The 19,387-nt window shown below is 44.5% G+C and overlaps 2 protein-coding genes across 24 annotated transcripts in view; one reads left to right on the top strand and one right to left on the bottom strand.

Moving 5' to 3' along the window:
- The window catches only part of ANKRD13A (ankyrin repeat domain 13A), a 44,844-nt gene extending 35,235 nt beyond the window's left edge, over nucleotides 1-9,609 (bottom strand). For 2 of the 6 annotated variants that reach the window (XM_078337242.1, XM_078337244.1), the window contains exon 1: nucleotides 9,276-9,609. Coding sequence is in view for 2 of the 6 variants with exons in the window: in XM_009004604.5 (XP_009002852.1) it covers nucleotides 6,224-6,319 (96 nt within the window). In the remaining 4 variants the exon portion in view is untranslated. Of the gene's footprint in view, nucleotides 1-6,223; nucleotides 6,583-6,692; nucleotides 6,855-9,275 lie in introns of those variants that run through there. The other 4 variants (XM_035257554.3, XM_078337243.1, XM_009004604.5 and 1 more) reach the window with 2 other exon arrangements.
- Nucleotides 9,610-9,669: 60 nt separating this feature from the next.
- GIT2 (GIT ArfGAP 2) overlaps nucleotides 9,670-19,387 on the top strand; it is a 68,285-nt gene continuing 58,567 nt past the window's right edge. For all 18 annotated transcript variants that reach the window (XM_078337241.1, XM_078337239.1, XM_009004597.5 and 15 more), the window contains exons 1-4: nucleotides 9,670-9,874; nucleotides 14,581-14,714; nucleotides 16,540-16,652; nucleotides 17,278-17,383. In XM_078337241.1, the coding sequence (XP_078193367.1) occupies nucleotides 9,823-9,874; nucleotides 14,581-14,714; nucleotides 16,540-16,652; nucleotides 17,278-17,383 (405 nt within the window). In that variant the 5' untranslated portion in view covers nucleotides 9,670-9,822. The remainder of the gene's footprint in view (nucleotides 9,875-14,580; nucleotides 14,715-16,539; nucleotides 16,653-17,277; nucleotides 17,384-19,387) is intronic.

Genomic DNA, 19,387 nt, shown 5'->3' with positions numbered 1-19,387 from the left:
TGTCGACAACCCAAATGTCCATCAGTTGACAAATGGAGAAACATTTTTTATCTAACAAACAGAACAGTACATCCATACAATGAAATATATTCAGTCATAGAAAGGAATGAAGTACCTGACACATGCCACAGCATGGATGAACCTCCAAAACACTATGCTAAGTGAAAGAACAAATGATTCTATTAAATGTCCTGAACAGGCGAATCTAGAGACAGGAAGTAGGCTAGCAGGTTGCCTGGGGCTGGAGGGGTGGTTGGGGAGAAATGAGGAGTGACTTTGTATGGGGTATGGAGGTTTCTTCTTCGGGTGATGAAAATGTTACAGGCTGGGTGCAGTGGCTCATACTTGTAATCTCAGCACTTTGGCAGTCCAAGGCAGGAGGACTGCTTGAGCCCAGGAGTTTGAGATGAGTCTGGGCAACACAGGGCCACATTTTTCTCAACAAAAAATCTTTAAAAATTAGCTGAGTGTGGTGGTCCTTGCCTGTAGTCCTAGCTGTTTGGGAGGCTCAGGTGGGAGGATTGCTTAAGCCCAGAAGGTGAAGGCTGCAGTGAGCTGTGATTGTGCCAGCCTAAGCAACAGAGTGAGACCTTGTCTCAAAAAAAAAAAGAAAAAAATTCTGAAATTTGACAGCAGTGATAGTTGCGCAACTCAGCAAATATACTAAAAACCATTGAATAATAACCTTTAAATGTAAATTATATAAGTGAACTTATATCTCAGTAAAGATGTGAAAAAAACAATGTGCATTTATTTATAATACATAAAACTAACCTATCATCTACTGTTTGACAAGTTGCTTAATTTCTCCTGAGCTTCAGTTTGCTCACTTGTAAAATGGAACAATTAAAATACACGTACCTTACAGTTCTTACAAGGGGAAAGGCCTTAACTTAGCACAGTACCTGACACCACAGAAAGCACTGAGAAGAGTTATCTGTTTTATCATACACCCACACTAAGTAGTTTCATATAAGCTGTCACTTTCTTCCTAAAAAAGGGATTTGCTCAAATTTCATTACAGTTAATAGTGGGGCTTAGAATCTTCAACTAATAATATCAGCTCAGAGACCAAGGACTTTCAGAATTTAGCTGGAATTCACTTTTGAAGCTGATCATTTAGGTTTTTAAGTTTCTTTAGCCATGAGCTATAACCAAATAAAAATCCATCCCCTTTTAACTAGGAGTTTCCTTCCTATTCTTCATTTCAGCCCATCCACTTTTCTTGCTCAAAAGCATATATATATATTTTTAGTTGGAGTCTAACACTGTCGCCTGGGCTGAAGTGCAACGTAATCTCAGCTCACTGCAACCTCTGCCTCCTCGGGTTCAAGTGATTCTCCTGCCTCAGCTTCCGGAGTAGTTGGGATTACAGGCACCTGCCACCCTGTCCAGCTAATTTTTTGCATTTTTTTTTTTTTGAGATGGAGTCTTGCACTGTCGCTCAGGCTGGAGTGCAGTGGCGTGATCCTGGCTCACTGCAACCTTCGCCTCCCAGGTTCAAGCAATTCTCCTGCCTCAGCCCTACTGAGTAGCTGGGATTATATGTGCCGCTGCCACCACGGCTGGCAAATTTTTTGTATTTTCAGTAGAGACAGGGTTTCACTATGTTGGTCAGGCTGGTCTGAAACGCCTGACCTTGTGATCCACCCCGCTCCGCCTCCCAAAGTGCTGGGATTACAGGCATGAGCCAATTTTTTGTATTTTTAGTAGAGATGGGGCTTTACCATGTTAGCTAGGCAGGTCTCAAAACTCCTGACCCTCGTGATCCGCCGGTCTCAGACTCCCAAAGTGCTGGGATTACAGGCATGAGTCACTGTGTCCAGCCAAAAAAAATCTTTTTTTAAGGAGATGGGGTCTTACCATGTTGGCCAGGCTGGTCTTGAACTCCTGTCCTCAATCAACTGCCTCCCTCAGCCTCCTCAATCAAAAGACTTCTTTACCATCTTCGCATCCTCCTGCCGAGCTCTGAGGCCAGGCTGCAGAACAAGACAACCGGGCGCCCCTTCCAGCTTCCTCACTAGCCTCAGGTGAATTATCAGCTCCCCTGTGCCTTGGTACCTGGCATACAGGAAGTGCTTCATAAACTATCACTCTCACTTCTAGGGAGCCTCCAGCAAGAGGCTGCTGGCTAGCCTTCCTCTCTCTCAACACAGTCAAAGGCCCTCGCTCCTCTTCAATCTCAGTCAGTCCTGGTCTTCTGTGTGGCCCCCACCCTCAGTTGGTAGGAATAGGAATCCAGAGGCCAGTTTCCTAAGGTGACCCTGAGCCCTTGATGACCAACGGGGTATATGCAGGGAGCAGGCTCTAGGCTCTTCATCTTGGATGCCTAGCCCATGGCTCAGCGACTTAAATCTGTGCCCAGGTGCCTCACCTAGCCTTCCCCTGGCTGCAGTGAGAACCCCAGGAATGTCCTCCTCTTACCTAGATGCTGTGCTTTTCACCCGCTGGCTTCCTAACCAGGAGCCTGGCTCAAGAGTCAGGCCTCATCTGCCATCCTCCATCTCATCCAACCCAGGTTTTCCAACCCTCTCTAAGGTACACTGACTCACCTTTGCATCTGTCCTCTTAAGTGTGCATGTCTCAGCATCAGTAAAAAGGCCAGAGGTTTAACAGACTTCTTTAGCTAAGTGGCAAATGATATAACTAGAAACACAAACAGTTTCAACTTCAACAACCAACTTGAAGGCCCCACTGAATATTAATAAGCTGATGGGTTAAGAGGCACTTTATTAAATGCCTCTGTTGTTCAAAGGAAGGCCTGAAACAATCTTGTAGTTGGCAAAGTTACACAACTGCCCACTATTAGTGACACTGACAGTGGGATATGGGCTGGCTCACACACACACACTCAAAACATGTGCTTATCCTCTTCATCTGGATAAACTTGATTCTTTCTTGTGTAGCTGATCCTGGAACAGGAACAAAAAACCTGGAAAAAAATTCTTACAGCTATCAGCGTACATGCTTCAAGTCTCACTCAGGGTAGAGGGAACGAAGAAACCGACAGCAGAAACTCACCAGCAAACAAAACGTCAAGGGAAACAGCCACTTTACTGCTGGGGTGATAAGAATTTTGGCGGGTTGTTTGTTTTTTGAGATGGAGTCTTGCTCTGTCGCCCAGGTTGGAGTGCAGTGATGCGATCTCAGCTCACTGCAACCTCTACCTCCCTGGTTCAAGTGATTATCCTGCCTCAGCCTCTTGAGTAGCTTGGGATTACAGGTACATGCCACCATACTCAGCTGATTTTTGTATTTTTAGTAGAGACAGAGTTTCACCATGTTGGTCAGGCTGATCTCAAACTCCTGACCTTGTGATCCACCCACGTCAGCCTCCCAAAGTGCTGGGATTATAGGCATGAGCCACCACGCCTGGCCTTAAGAACTTTTTGTTTTTAATTATGCAATCAATACATGTTCCTTGTATACAGAAAAGAAGCTCAATCCCCAGGTTTACAAATGATGATTATAATAGCAGCAGCTACTGGTAAATTACATTATTTCCATTTACTATATACCTGCACTTCCAGGTCCATTATCTTCCTTATTTATTCTCCGTAATTCTGAAATGAAGTCATATTTACTGAAAGAACTAAAGTAGGGGTTAAGAATACAGGATTTGTGGCTCACACCTGTAATCCCAGCCAATCCCAGCCACTTGAGTCCAGGAGTTCAAGACCAGCCTGGACACCAAAAGAAACAGATGCCTAAAAACCAAAACTGGTCATTTTTAAAGTATACTAGCTAAGTCTTAGAGTTTTTACCTCTGCACCATGTCTAGTAATAGAAAAGGAATTATTAGGTATACCAAAATGCTTAATAGTGAATCATTCAGTCTAGGGGCATGTCTCCTTAACTGGTAAATAGTTGCCCTGTCATCTAATTGAGGACAATATCCTCACAGAAGTTTATCTTATCTGGAATTCTTTTTTTTTTTTGAGATGGAGTCTCGCTCTGTCGCCAGGCTCTGTGGCCAGACCAGAGTGCAGCGGCGTGATGTTAGCTCACTAGAACCTCTGCCTCCTGGGTTCAAGTGATTCTTGTGTCTCAGCCTCCCAAGTAGCTGGGATTACAGGCACACCCTGCCACACTCAGCTAATTTTTTTTTGGTATTTTTAGTAGAGACAGGGTTTTACCATGTTGGCCAGGATGATCTCGATCTCCTGACCTCATGATCCACCCACCTTGGCCTCCCAAAGTGCTGGGATTACAGGCGTGAGCCACCGTGCCTGACCTGGAATTCTTTTCAAATGAAAAAAGGCCAGGCACGGTGGCTAATGCCTATAATCCCAGCACTTTTGGAGGCCGAGGCAGGTGGACTGCTTGAGGCCAGGAGTTGAGACCAGCATGGCCAACATGGTGAAATCCCATTTCCAGTAAAAATACAAAAATTAGCCAGGCATGGTGGCAAAGCCTATAATCCCAGCTACACAGGAGGCTGAGGCAGGAGAATAGCTGAAATCTGGGAGGTGAAGGTTGCAGTGAGCTGAGATCGCACCACTGCACTCCAGTCTGGACGACAGAGTGAGACTCCACCTCAAAAAGAAAAAAAAAGAAAAGAGAGTAACTTTTGACTTTCGGTGGAGACTCAACCAACTTAAATATGGCAGGTTGCAAGTACACAGCTTAGCAGTACTCATTCACCAAAGGGAGGAATGCTGACCAATCTCAAATTTTGCCAACCATAAGACAACCAATGCTCCTCTTCCTCTACAACTTCTGGACAATTATAGCACTAATTTCCAGCCATTCAAAAACCAAGTCTGTAACACACGGGATAAAATGTATGAAGCCAAAAAGAACAACCATATCAGATTTAAAGGGTAATCACAAATCCTCATCCTAAAGGCTAAGTTTGTTAGCTAGAAACTTGAGGGCACCAATACCTCCCAGAATTGTTGGGATACTTTAAAAGCAGAGTTTCTCGGCTGGGTGTGGTGGCTCACGCCTGTAATCCCAGTACTTTGGGAGGCCGAGGCAGGCGGATCACCTGAGGTCTGGAGTTCGAGACCAGCTTGACCAACATGGAGAAACCCTGTCTCTACTAAAAATACAAATTAGCCGGGTGTGGTGGCACATGCGTGTAATCCCAGCTACTTGGGAGGCTGAGGTGGGAGAATCACTTGAACCCAGGAGGCAGAGATTGCAGTGAGCAAAGATCGCACACTGCACTCCAGCCTGGGCAACAAGAGTGAAACTGTTTCAAAAAAAAAAAAACAAACAGAAAGAAAAAACAAAAAACAAAAACAGAAAAAGGTACCATTTTTCAACAGAGACACTACTGACTTTGGGGGCCAGATAAGTCTTAGTTGTGGGGGGCTGTCTTGGCCATTGCAGGATGTTTAGCAGCATTCCTGGCCTCTACACACTACCAGCAGCACCCACTTTCCACTTCCAACAACCAAAAATGTCCCCATACATTGCCAAATGTCCCCAGGGGAATCGGGGTTGGGGGTGCAAAATCACCTGCAACTGAGAGCACCACTGCCTTAAAGAGATGGCAATAATGAAAAGATAAAAGCATCAAAGCACTTTAGAATAGGAAGGATTTTAAGGAGCCTGAGAAACAGTGATTCTCAAACTTTGCTAGGTATCAGCCTCCCTGGGGAGTTTGTTAAAATGCGGCACCTGGACCTCACCCCAGACCTACCAATAGAGATGAGTGTTGGGTTTTGCCCCAGCACCCACATCCTCATTCTACAGCTAAGTTAACGTGAGCCAGAGAGGGAAAATGCCTTGACCAAGGTCACAGGGCGAGTTAGAACTTGGCTTCCAAAACCAACCAAGCCCTTCCTTACAACAAGGAGGGTGTGCTATTCTTACGTCTTTGAGGCAGCAGAACCTAAAAATGGTTAAGACTGGGCATTCCGGAGCCAGCCGGCCCGAGTTAAAATCCCGACTTGGTATTTATCAGCGGGGTGGTCTCGCACAAGGCACGTAGCCTCTGAGAGCCTCAGTTTCCTTCTCTGTCCAGTGGGAAAGTAACAGTACCTCCCCTCCAGCGTTACTGGAAAGGCGAAAGAGCGAAGATGTACAAAAAGCCCGTGATACGGTAAGTACTCGATACGTGTCCTATTATTAGGACTGTCCCACACCTGCAAAGTGGAAAAGGCATGGGGATCCCGGGGACAGAGGGTTGGAAATGGGCTCAGGGAGGCGAAACAACCCCCGCTCGGTTTCCCGCAATCCCCTCCGGGAGACGGACCCCCACCCCGCCCCTCACCTGGCCCTGCAGCTCCTTCTCGAGCTGCCGGTAGTCGTTGTTCCAGACTAGGAGGTGCAGAGGGTAGTGGTTGCCGGCGTCGCAGGCCGAGGACATGGCGAGGAGGCCGTAACCGGGCCCTCGCCGCCCGCCCGCCCCAAGTCTCGGCCCCGGCAGGGTCTCAGACGCCCGCCCGCCTGCCCTGCGGCCGGTGAGTGAGCGAGCGAAGGGCGCGTTACACGGCCGGCAGGCTGAGCGGGTCGTGTGCGGGGCGCGCGGGAGGTTCGGGGTCGCCGGCCGGCTCTGGGACCCGCTCGGCCGCGCCCACCCCGCGCCCCGCGGCGTTCCCGCCCGCGCTGACAGCTCACCGACCGACTTCTGCGGACCGAACTGCCCCAAACAGGGAAGTGTGGAGAGCGAACCACCGCATGCCGCGGCGGGGGGAGGCGACCTCGGGCACCGGGTTCGGGGCCCGCGCCATTGCACCCACCTCCAGCTCACACCAGGAAACTCAGTGCAGCCCACAGAGCAGAGCTGCGGTTAATTCTCTTAGCTAAAGATCTCCACGAGGAAAGTTCTGTCTATCTATCCCAAGCTTCTTTCCCCTGTTCCAGTGGCCGCATGTGGTTCAGTCCACAACTGGGCCTCTTCCATTTGCTCTGCAGCCAGGGGGTGACAACTGAGGCCCGGACCAAACCATTCCAGCTGCTGACACCCTTGAATCCTTTTTTGGAGCAGGGCAGATGCTTCCACGATGGCTCAGAAGCCATTTTGGAAGTGGGCAACACCAGACCATTTTTGAAGGAGGAACTCTAAACCCTGGCGAAGTGGCTTCAAATATAGTATTTGCATAGAAGGGGATATTTCTAGTTCATGATTTCTCAACCTCGGCACATTTTGAACTGGGCAGTTTTTGTGTGGGGGTTGTCCGGTCCTTAGCAGGATGCCGAGCAATTTCCCTGGTCTTTCTCCCCACTCAATGCCAGGAGCACCCCCCAAAACATCTCTCTCCAGATATTGTCAAATGTCCCCTCGGGGAGAAAAATCGTCCTCAGTTGAGAACCGCTGTTCTATTTGAACTCCAAACCAGGTTATGAGTCAATGTACCTATGGTGGTGATTTAGTCCATGTATAAATGTCATTTTTAAGTTAGCTTTTTGGATTTGAGGTTATGGCTGAAAAGACTGATAAATAATACCCATAATTGACCACAGTCTGCGAATATGAAGTTTATCCTTTGAGTTTCAGGCACTATGCCTCCTTGACTCAATAGAACCAAATCAACTTACAGCTAGCTACTCGTGGGCTTGAACTTTCTGCTGCTGCTTCAGCTCAGCTGTCTACAACTAGACCACTTGGCCGGGTGAAGCTATTTACTGCATTGTGAAAACATTCCCTCTGTCTTCTGAGTGTATGCACATCCAGCTCTTCAGATGCCTGCAACAACAGCTGTTCAAGAATCCCAGCCTAATCCGTTCTCCACAGATGTGGAGCCCAGAAGATTTGTGAGTTGTTAAACCAAAACAGGATGCAGGATCCCCAGTATGGCACCCGGAGACTCTAACTATGGAATGCATGGGAATTCTGTGATTATTCCTACATCACACATTTATCACACTGGAGAGATGGACTCTACCAGCACTTTTCATTCTTTCAGACTTTTGCAACTTAGTCTTCTTCTTCTTTATCATCTCATTATTGAACATCTCCCTATCTCATTAATCAGAAAACCCCACAATGACAGGAACCATATCTGTTTTGCTTGCCAGAGTACCTAAACCAAAATTGTACCTGGCTCACAACAGGCATCCAATATTTGCTGAAAGGAGATCATAGTTGTATTTATATGTAAGACTGACAATAAGTAATCATTGGCATTAGGGTCACATCTCTTTTCTCCTTCACACTGATTCACTTCATTTCATTGTGTTTATCTCATACCATTCTGTAAATTATCCCAGGTTAGCTATTATTATTCTCAAATTCCTAGCATATGAAGAAAAACAATAATTAGAAAATAATAGCAATATCCATAATTATGGGAGCTACTATTTACTGAGGAATTACTATAGAGCAGGTATATCACATTTTTTTCATAATTTATTCTACCTGTCCTTAGCCAGAATGAATGTTTAACTTTGCTGGTCACATACAAGTTTTGTTGCATATTCTTCTTCCTCTTTTTCTTTCTTTCCCTCTCTCCTTCATTTTTATCTCCCAACCCTTTAAAAATGTAAAAATCAGTGCCGGGCGCAGTGGCTCACGCCTATGCCTCCTTGACTCAATCCCAGCACTTTGGGAGGCCGAGGCGGGTGGATCCCGAGGTCAAGAGATCAAGACCATCCTGCTCAACATGGTGAAACTCCATCTCTACTAAAAATACAAAAAATTAGCTGGGCACGGCGGTGCGTGCCTGTAATCCCAGCTACTCAGGAGGCTGAGGCAGAAGTGCCTGAACCCAGGAGGTGGAGGTTGTGGTAAGCCAAGATCGCGCCATTGCACTCCAGCCTGGGTAACAAGAGCAAAACTCCGTCTCAAAATAAATAAATAAATAAATAAAATAAAAAATAAAAATGTAAAAATCATTTTTAAATAGCAAGCCATACAAAAACAAGTCGTGGACTAGAAGTAAACAACACATTATCTTCATTTTGAAGATGAGGTTAAAACTAAAGCCCAAAGAAGGACTCATCTAACATACTCTTTTTTGTTATTGTTTTGGGTTTTTTTTTTTTTTTTTTTGGTTATTGTTGTTGTTGCTGTTTTTGAGACAGTCTCGCTCTGTCGCCCAGGCTGGAATGCAGTGATGTAATCTCTGCTCACTGCAACCTTGGCCTCCCGGTCTCAAGGAATTCTCATGCCTCAGCCTCTGGAGTAGCTGGGATTACAGGCATGCGCCACCACATCCGGCTAATTTTTGTATTTCTGTATTTTCACCATGTTGCCCAGGCTGGTCTCAAACTCCTGGCCTCAAGCGATCTGCCTGCCTCAGCCTTCCAAACTGCTAAGATTACAGGAGTGAGCCACAGCGCCAACGCTGGAATCATATAATATATTAGTTTACTTTACCTACCCCAGTAAAATACAAGCTTCATAAGGACTGGAAATTCAGTCTTTGCTCACTGCTGTTTCTCTAGTGGCTGGGACAATGTATAAAACATGGTTAAGTGCTTGATAAATATTTGTTGAATAAAGGAATGAATGAATGAACTTGACCGCTGATTGCCTCAGGAAGGTTGTGGCTCCAGGGTTCTCCTCACAAGATATTGCTGCTTCCGCTGGTATTAATCAGCCGGGACGAGGGGAATCGCTGCCAGAGAAGGAGACCCAAATTCAATATTTAAAGGTCGGACAGATGATGCTAGGACAGTCTTCTGCCCTCACTCAAGATGGCGACAAGGCAGTGTGCCCTTTCCGGTCACATGACCTGACAGTCTCAGAAGGGCACCTCCCCGCGCGTGCGTGCTGTGCCAAGGCTTCAAGGCGCTGAGGGGAGAGGCGCCCCCGCCAGCTGCGCCGCCGCCTCCGCCGCCGGGACCCGTTAGAGCGGAAGCGCCGTAGCCGCCGCCGCCTTTGCTGTCCCGGGGCCTCTACTTCCCGGCAGGTGGGAAGCGCGAGCCATGTCGAAACGGCTCCGGAGCAGCGAGGTGTGCGCTGACTGCAGCGGGCCGGGTGAGTCGCACCGGCCGGGCCCGCTCCCCTCTGCTTTCCTGGCCGGGACCCCTACCCCGGAGCCGCCCCCTCAGGTCAGGCGGCATCCCGCCGCCAGGCGTCCGCCGCCGGCGGCTGGGGTCGCAACGAAGGGGTCCCGGGGCGGCCTTGGGGCGGGACCCGTCCCGGGCCTGTCAGAGCCTGGCAGGCAGTGGGCCACCGCCCTCCCGGTCCCTCGCGGCCCTCCTTTCCTTCTGGTTCCCTCCGGTTCCCTTGTCCCATGCCAACTGGGGAGGTGACGGGGGCCAGAGCTGCTCCCCCAACAGGAAGGGGCTTGGGCAATCCACAGGAAAGCCAATTACAGAAGTAAAATGCGAGAGTCCTCCCGGCTGCAGCCTCTAGAGCTGCAGGTGTCACCTCGCACACTAGACCGTCTTTTCTCCTGGGGGCCCTGCCTGGGGAGGGTGACCCTCCCTTAGACTCGCCAGAGAGTCCGCATAGATGACTTCCCCGCTCCTGACATCCTGACAGCTACCCCTCTTGGGAGAATCTGCAGGAGATCCAGGTCGTGCAAACACAACCAGCGCTTAGGAGGCAGTGCTTGCCTCAAGTTTGAGGATCTCAACGGCCTGGGTTCAAACTAGATTTTGCTTCTGGGTGACCTTGGGCTGGTGACTTCACTTGGTTACTTGGCTTGATTTCCTCATTTTTTCGATGAGGATAATCGGGAGTGTCACGCTCAGTGGTGAGGAAGAGTCAGTGAATACCCGTAGAATCACATCATCTAAGGCTTTTCTTTTTTGTACTATGTTGTTTACAGTAGAACCCTTGCAGTCCCTTAAAACTGGAATTGACTGTCTAAATTATACGTTAATTACAACTGAAACAAACGCAAAATCACCAGCAATATAGGGGCATTGCAACGCTAAAACCATTCCTTCATAATGATGCATAACGGTTTATACATAATATTCACATGTAGAGATCAAATGTGTCTTAGCAATTGCAACTGAATTGACAGGTCTCTGAATAGATTATTACATGCTGTTTTTGGTGCGTGGATGTACTGGCTTTGAGTAATTTGAAGGTAGCATGGCTTTCTTGGCACAATAGTGTCCAATAAACAATCTTAATTAAATCATTGAACACCACTGGCTTTGCAACTGTTCTGATCTTCAGCTTGTCATTTGGAAGTGGAGACTGATTTTGAATAGAACTGTGATAACTCAAACGTTGTGTGGTTATTTTATGGCCCGTGAAGTGCAGGTGCTGTTACCAGTTCCTTTGAAGATAGGGAGGGGGTGTAGAGGAGTTCAAAAAGAAGTGTTTTCTAAACCAAGTTAGTGTGAGTTATACAAACTCCATCGTTTTTTTCTAAAAATGTTATTTGTTCCACTTCCTTATTTTCTTGCTTATTTTCAGTTGAACTTTGATGTGTTTGATTCACATGTGTCTAGCTTGTAACTTCCTCTTGGAATGCATATTTTTTTGCTTCTTGATGGGGGTATGGGAAAAAGCAAAGTTGTTTCTCCGTTGCCACCCTAAATATACTTTTGCAGCATTTTGTGCATTTCAGAATATTTTTCTTCCATTGTATCGCTTTCGTTGTTGTCTCATATGCCTGATCTGCAGAGACTTGAGTCACTTCCTTCCTGTTTTGAATATAATTAGGCTACCTTGAAATGATCTGTGAAATTGAGCAGCTAGGAATTTGTACTGCCTTTTCTGCAAAGCCCTACTGAGAATTACGTAGAGGGTTAGGGACTTCTCCGAGATTCCGATGAATGCTAAGGCCTTCTCCCCTAAAATGCATGTGAACTTTCTCTTTCACACAGAATTTATGTAAGATTTGTCTGGGGGAGTCACAAACATTTTTGAAGTGCATTTGTGGTGTCCCTGGAGCCCTGGCATAAAGCCTCCAGATGAACTTAGAGGGTTTTACCCAATCTTATCATACAAACTTAATTTTATTTTACTATGTTAACATTCTAATTTTCTTTCCATGGGATTCTGATCCAGGATGCTAAAGTGGGTAGTCGAATACCTGTCTTAATTAATATGTGTTAAATTCTTGCTGTCTTGTTTAATTTCTTCAGGAATACTCCAAATCCTCTGAATGGTAAGTGAAAACCAAAGCTATGCCTTCAAAACAGTTTTTTTTTTTTTGGAGTCAGAGTTTTGCTCTTGTCCAGGCTGGAGTGCAATGGTGCATTTTCCGCTCACTGCAACATCTGCCTTTCAGGTTCAAGTGACTGTCCTGCCTCAGCATCCTGAGTAGCTGTGATTACAGGTGTGCACCACCACACCCCGCTAATATTTGTATTTTTAGTAGAGAACAGAGTTTCACCATGTTGGCCAGGCTGGTCTCAAACTCCTGACCTCTTGATCCTCCAACCTTGGCCTTCCAAAGTGCTGGGATTACAGGTGTGAGCCACCGCGCCTGGCCAGTTATGTGTTTTTATTGAGCTCTTTCATCTGGATATTTCCAATCTCTGTTTTTTAGGATGATATAGTAATAGTGACAGAGTTTTACTTCATTGAATTATCTTGATTCTGTTTTATGGCAAACGTTTAACCATGATCACATCTTCTTAAGTATTCTACTTGTTTTATTTTTTTTATTGAATCTAGTTCATTTCAAAGGCATCACACTCTGAGTTCAATTACCTGAAAACTCCATGGAGATTTTCAGTACAGTGGTATAGTGGTCACACGAAATGTTCAATGTTTTAAGTATTTCCCATCAAAAACTTTTTCCAGTGATCATGAATTTCATGGACTCTAGAAAATATCTGAATACTGAGAAAATAATTTAGAAAAGATAAAACAGCTAACATTACTGAGTACTTTACTATGTGTGAAGTACTTCATTTACTCTCTATATCCTTACTATCCCGAGATATGTTATTCTCATTTGATCCATGGTGAGAACACTCAAAGAAGTAACTTGTCTGAGATCATTGTGTGAGAAGTGGCAGAGCTGGGGTTCAAACCTTGAACTGCTTGTCTCTGGAGCCAACCCTCTTAAGCACCACACTCACTGACTCCCAGGATTCATCTTTGATTGAAAGCATATACCTTTTCATTATATGGTTTGAAAGGGTTTGAATAAACTCCTAAAAAATGGTAAAGATGGTATACATGCATTTTAGAGATTTTTGTGGACATCGAAGAATTATAAAATGTAACCCTTAGACCAGGCCACTTAAGTGGCACCTATTGTCTCCCCATTGTGAGCCTGATGAAATGTAGGTCTTTCTTTATTTGAGGTTTCTAAGTATTCAGTTTATTTACACAGATCCATCCTGCTTGCCAAGTATGAAATTACCCCTTGTTTCAAGAGACATCTAATGAAGCTCAATGCTTTTAAAGGGAAAAAGTGTTATACATACACCAAAAATATTACTCATTTCTATTTTACATCTTTGCCTCTGTAAAGCCGGTATTGTTGCAGCTTCTTTTTTTTTCAAATCGGTTGCAGAATTGGACTTGGTAGTTTATGTAAAACAATTAATTGGCCGGGCGTGGTGGCTCTCGCCTATAATCCCAGCACTTTGGGAGGCTGAGGCAGCAGATCACCTGAGGTCAGAAGTTTGAGACCAGCCTGGCCAACATGGTGAAACCCTGTCTCTACTAAAAATAACAACATTTAGCTGGGCTGGTGGCACACGCATGTAATTCCAGCTACTCAGGAGGCTGAGGCAGGATAATCTCTTGAACCCGGGAGGTAGAGGTTACAGTGAGCTGAGATTGTGCCACTGCACTCCAGCCTAGGGACAGAGCGAGACTCTGTCTCAAAAACAAAACAAAACAGCACACAAAAAGCAATTAATGGATATCATAGAAAGAACATTTCCTAGTGGAAGAAGCCAGGTTTCCCTGTCCTCAGAACTGTAGCAGCTGAGTGATTTTAGGATTCTGTAACTTGCAGCATTCTGCTAAGCATGTTGGCATGTTGATTCATATCAGTGAATTAGGACAGCAGTCTTTACACCGTTTACTGCAGAAAATACTATCCGCATAATTCACTGTCAAAATTATATTATCTTGGCCAGGCGCAGTGGCTCACACCTATAATCCCAGCACTTTGGTAGGCCAAAGTGGACGGATCACCAGGGGTCAGGAGTTCGAGACCAATCTGGCCAACATGATGAATCCCCATCTCTGCTAAAAATACAAAAATTAGCTGAGCTTGGTGGTGCACACCTGTAATGCTAGCTACTGGGGAGGCTGAGGCAGGAGAATCACTTGAACCTGGAAGGCAGAAGTTGTAGTGAGCCAAGATTGTGCCACTATACTCCAGCCTGGGTTACAGAATGAGATTCAGTCTCAAAAAAAGAAAAATTGTATTATCTTGGTGTTTATGGAGATGGATCCAAAATCATTCATCTGTACCCTCTCAATTTGCTTTTGTTAGTTTGAATGAAAGAGCATGCATCTGAAATCGTAGATCCACATTAGGGTTACAAATTGTGGCCGGGAACCAGAAAGAAGATAACTGCTTACCCTCAGCTCCCACTCATGTTTTTAGTCTCAATTAACATTGTACCTAATCAGGCAAGGCAGGTCGTATCATCCGACAAGATCACCAGCTCAATGCATTGATGAGCATAGTGAAACAAAAATGGCTCCTTTTTCTGACAAACCACACCTCAGTCGTCTTTCACCATCTGGCGGTATAGCAACCTGCTGGTATCCCTGCCACTGAGATTTCACTCTCTTTTCAGATCCTTCCTGGGCATCAGTAAATAGGGGAACATTTATATGTGACGAGTGCTGCAGTGTCCATCGGAGTCTAGGGCGCCATATCTCCCAAGTGAGACATCTGAAACACACACCATGGCCTCCAACACTGCTTCAGGTAAAGGATAAGAAGAATTCTCCTGACGGTTGGTAGGGCTCATCTTGCTAACAACTAAAATTTCTTCTGGTATACTTCTTCCATAAGACAAAACTGTTTCATAATTGAATAGAGACGCTATGCCCATTAATGCTATTTGTATATATTATCTGTATTGAATTCATCATTTAAGACTTTTCTTCCTACCTGACATAAATCTTGTCCAGACACTTCAATTATAGGTAGATAGATGGATAGTTGTTAAAATACCTTGGGAATGTTGCGCTGTTGACTTTCTAGACTGTCACCAGAATTTTTTTTTTAGGCAGTGTCTCACTCTGTCGTCCAGGCCGGAGTGCAGTGGTGCAATCTCAGCTCACTGCAACCTCCGCCTCCTGGGTACAAGCAATTCTCCTGCCTCAGGCTCTTAAGTACCTGGGACTACAGGTGTGCACCACCATGCCCAGCTGATTTTTTGTATTTTTAGTAGAGACGGGGTTTCACCATGTTGGTCAGGCTGGTCTGGAACTTTTGAACTCAAGTGATCTGCCCACCTCAGCCTCTCAAAGTGCTGGGATGACAGGCAAGAGCCACCATGCACAGCCAAGAAATTGTTTTTAAGTAGTCCATCTTTTCTGTGCATGATAATTAATGTTTCTGAAAACTACTGCCTAAGAAACTTTTCTTTAATGTACTTATTCCTGAATACCTGCTAATATTTTTTAAATGTGCTTTTCTGCTTTGTTAACAGCATGGGCTGGGATTCCTCAGAAATTTCTGAAACATTTTAAGTTTTCTTAAAGCTCTTGTTACTAGTGAGAGAGACCAAATTAAATTAACATGTTTTGATTGGAGGTCAAATACCCTGTTAAATGGGCTGCTTTATTTGGAGTCCAATGTCATGTCACCTTTATTTCTATTTTGGGGTATACATTCTTCAAGTTTCTCTTGGAACTCAAGGTTAAGTGTGTGTTTTGCCTTCATTTATCTTGATTACAACATTGCACCAAATCTATGACAGCTGTACATATCCCTTAAACTTGCCTGTGTGACCCAAGGAGCCAAAATAAGTGAGTTTGGATCTCCAATGTGAAAGTAACTACACTGCTGTAAAAAAACAGACGGGGCTGTTTTAGGAGTCATGCCTTGAAATGAAATTGGGAGATTTGCTTTATTACTAACTTTTGCCTAGAAGTTTCTAAGAGCTCAGGCTCACGTGAAAGGGGCGATTACTGCTTTCTGATCTGTGTTTACAAAGCCAGATTGTATTACTGAATCTCAGTATAAGTCCAGAGATGAGTAGTTTAGAATACCAGAGTTGACCCTAAAGCAACAATTTCCCAAGTGTGGAAGCACCAGTAGTATGCAAGACAGATGTAGGTAATACATGTTTTTTTAATAGTTGCCTTGTTTTACTATGTGTAGGCAAACTATAACTAGCACATCAAACCGTCGTTTTTAAAAGTAAGTGGCTTTAAAGATATTAAGTGAATAGTACAGACAGTACATGGGTTGTTAAGAATCTTGACAATAGTGTTTAATTGGGTTTGGGAAACCCTGCTCTAAGGTGTCAAAGTACTTTCCTTTCATACTGTATAAGAACAATTCAGAAATACTTTTCTTTTTCCAGACATACTTCTTTAGGTATTTAACTATCCTGCTGGTCAAAGCTGAATCCTGAGTCCAGATTGACCATCTTTCTCCTTCTCAAATCAGAAAACTGATATGAATGATATTCCTGACATAGTGTTTATAATAGGGCTTTGCTTACCCTCTTCAGTCACTGATCCCCATTGAATATTTGCAGAAAGAAATTAAAGTCTTATATCATCCTGCTTGATTTTAGATGGTTGAGACCTTGTATAATAATGGTGCTAACTCTATATGGGAGCATTCTTTGCTGGACCCTGCATCTATTATGAGTGGAAGACGTAAAGCTAATCCACAGGATAAAGTACAGTGAGTGGAATGTTTATAAATACTTTTATTTCTTCGTAACAAATGGGGCCCACTGAAAGGAGTGCAGCTATTTTTGGTCAGCCTCTACAAGGTCAGCACAGGAGGGGGTTACCCCAGTTGTGCATCAGGCTCTTTGCTATTAGAAATGCAGAATGGGGCGGGGAAGGACCATCTGTTTAGCATGGCTACCCAGCAGGAGTAAGTGGCTTCCTCAATTGGAAACCATGGCTTGGAGGCTGTAAATGTAATCATATTTAAACTTATGCTCAAATCTGAGGCAATCACACCAGAAATCTAGGTCTAGGCACCTGTCCGCCTGTTGCCTCACCTATAAGATGGGACTAAAATGCTGCCTTTCTCCCAAAGTTGCTCGGTTAGTTAGACAATTACATGGAGAAGAGAGCCACTATAAAAAGCAGGTAGGTACTCTGCAGTCCTAGCCATTATAAGGAGTGATGCATGTTTTCAGACCTCAGGTCTTAAACCTTGCTGAAACTTACTTGAACATTGTTCATTTTATTACCAGTGAGGGATATGGGTCACTTCCTCTTCCTTTTACAGTACAAAGAATGGGGATTGTCGTATCTGAACTAGTGAACTGTTTTCTTTTTTGTTTTTGAACCAGTCCCAATAAAGCAGAATTCATCAGAGCCAAGTATCAGATGTTAGCGTTTGTCCATCGCTTGCCCTGCCGGGATGACGATAGTGTAACTGCCAAAGATCTTAGCAAGGTGGGTTGCACCTTTCAAAATCTCTAAAAGAGCTGGCTGAGGCAGCATACTGTTTTATTTGTGGGGTGGGGGGGTGGAGTTTGGTTGTGGTTTTTTTGTTGTTTTTGTTTTGAGACAGGTCTTGCTCTCTTGCCCATGCTGGAGTGCAGTGGTACGATCGCCGTTCACTGCAGCCTCGACCACCCGGGCTCAAGTAGTCCTCCCACCTCAGCATCCCGAGTAGCTAGAACTACAGGCACATTACCACACCCAGCTAATATTTTTTATTTTTCGTAGAAACAGGTTCTTGCTATGTTGCCCAGGCTGAAAAAGTTTTTAAATAAAGAAAGGAAAACAAAATTTCTGCACATTAAGTAATTAATAGCTTTTTTTCAATTGGTTTATCTTTAATCTGAATTCAAATGGCAGCCATTCATGTCGTGGAGCTAAATGGCAAAGAGGAAAAATAAGTGTCTGGAAAGCTATTTGTGTTTTTCCAATATGGCTTTTAAATTATATTTTGATAAGTTTTTTTGTTTGATTAACTTTGAAATAGGAACCATCTCAGAGTTGTTTCTAGAAGAGACTAGAAAGTTTATAGGACAATTGTTTCTTTCTAATAAGGACTAGAAAAAGTACTCAAGGAAGAGGGCTTACTTCTTCAGGTTTCCAGGTTGAACGGTGAGTATGATCTTCAGAAAGCAATGTATGACTCAAAGCTGTAGTATACAGAATGGTTTATCATACTTAGGAAACAAGTGGGGTGGTTGTCTTTCTGTGGGCCTTTGCATGTTTTTAAGAGATGCTGTAAGAAATGTGCATATTTATTTTCAAAGCATTGCCTTGGATAAATGCTTACTCACACAGAACATGAGGATTTACTCTTCAGATTTTCTTAATTACTTTTTGGCCAGGTGCAGTGGCTCACCCCTGTAATCCCAGCACTTCGGGAGGCTGAGGCAGGCAGATCACTTGAGCTCAGGAGTTCAAGACCAGCCCGGGCAACATGGTGAAACCCCGTCTCTACAAAAAATACAAATATTAGCCTGGCATGGTGACACGTGCCTGTAGCTACCTGGGAGGCTGGGGTGGGAGGATGGCTTGAGCCCAGGAGGCAGAGGTTGCAGTGAGCTGAGATTACAACACTGCACTCCAGCCTGCGCAATAGAGCAAGACCTTGTCTCAAAAAATAAAAAGAAAACTTTTTCTGCATCTATTGAGATGATCATGTGGTTTTTGCTTTTGCTTGTGTTTATGTGGTAAATCACATTTATTGATTTGTATATGTTGAGCCAGGCTTGAATCTCAGCAAAAAAAAAGCCTACTTAATCATGGTGGATTAACTTTTGATGTGCTGCTAGATTCTATTTGCTAATATTTTGTGGAGCGTTTTAAAAAAAAATTTGTGTTCATCATGGATTTTGGTGTGAAGTTTTCCTTTTCCTGTGTGTCTGCCAGATTTTGGTATCAGGCTGATGCTGGCTTCACAGAATGAGTTAGGGAGGAGCCCCTCCTGTTTGATTGTTTGAAATAATTTCAGTAGGATGTTAGTTCTTCTTTGGTAGAATTCGGCTGTGAATCTCTTGAACTGGGGAGATGGAGGTTGCAATGAGCCACACCATGGCACTCCAGCCTGAAAGACAGAGTGAGACTTTGTATCAAGAAAAAAAAATTTTTTTAAATTACTTTTTTAGGGGTTTGTTTTGCTTTGTTTTATTTGAGACAGGGTCTCACTCTGTTGCCCAGGCTGGAGTATAGTGACGCAATCATGGCTGACTGCAGCCTCAACCTCTCCAGGCTCAAATGATTCTTTTATCTGAGCCTCTCAAGTGGCTGGGATCACAGGCATGTGTCACCAAGCCTGGCTAATTTTTGTATCTTTTGTACAGATGGGGTTTTACCATGTTGTCCAGACTGATCTCAAATTCTTGGTCTCAAGCGATGATGCCTGCCTTGGCATCCCAAAGTGCTGGCATTACAGACATCAGCCACTGCATCTGGCCTTTTTTTTTTTTCTGTTTTAAT

Source organism: Callithrix jacchus, chromosome 9 (assembly GCF_049354715.1).
Source record: "Callithrix jacchus isolate 240 chromosome 9, calJac240_pri, whole genome shotgun sequence".
Classification (NCBI taxonomy): Eukaryota; Metazoa; Chordata; class Mammalia; order Primates; family Cebidae; genus Callithrix; species Callithrix jacchus.
The sequence above is the reverse complement of the archived record's forward strand: the minus strand, read 5'-3'. Positions and strand labels throughout refer to the sequence as shown.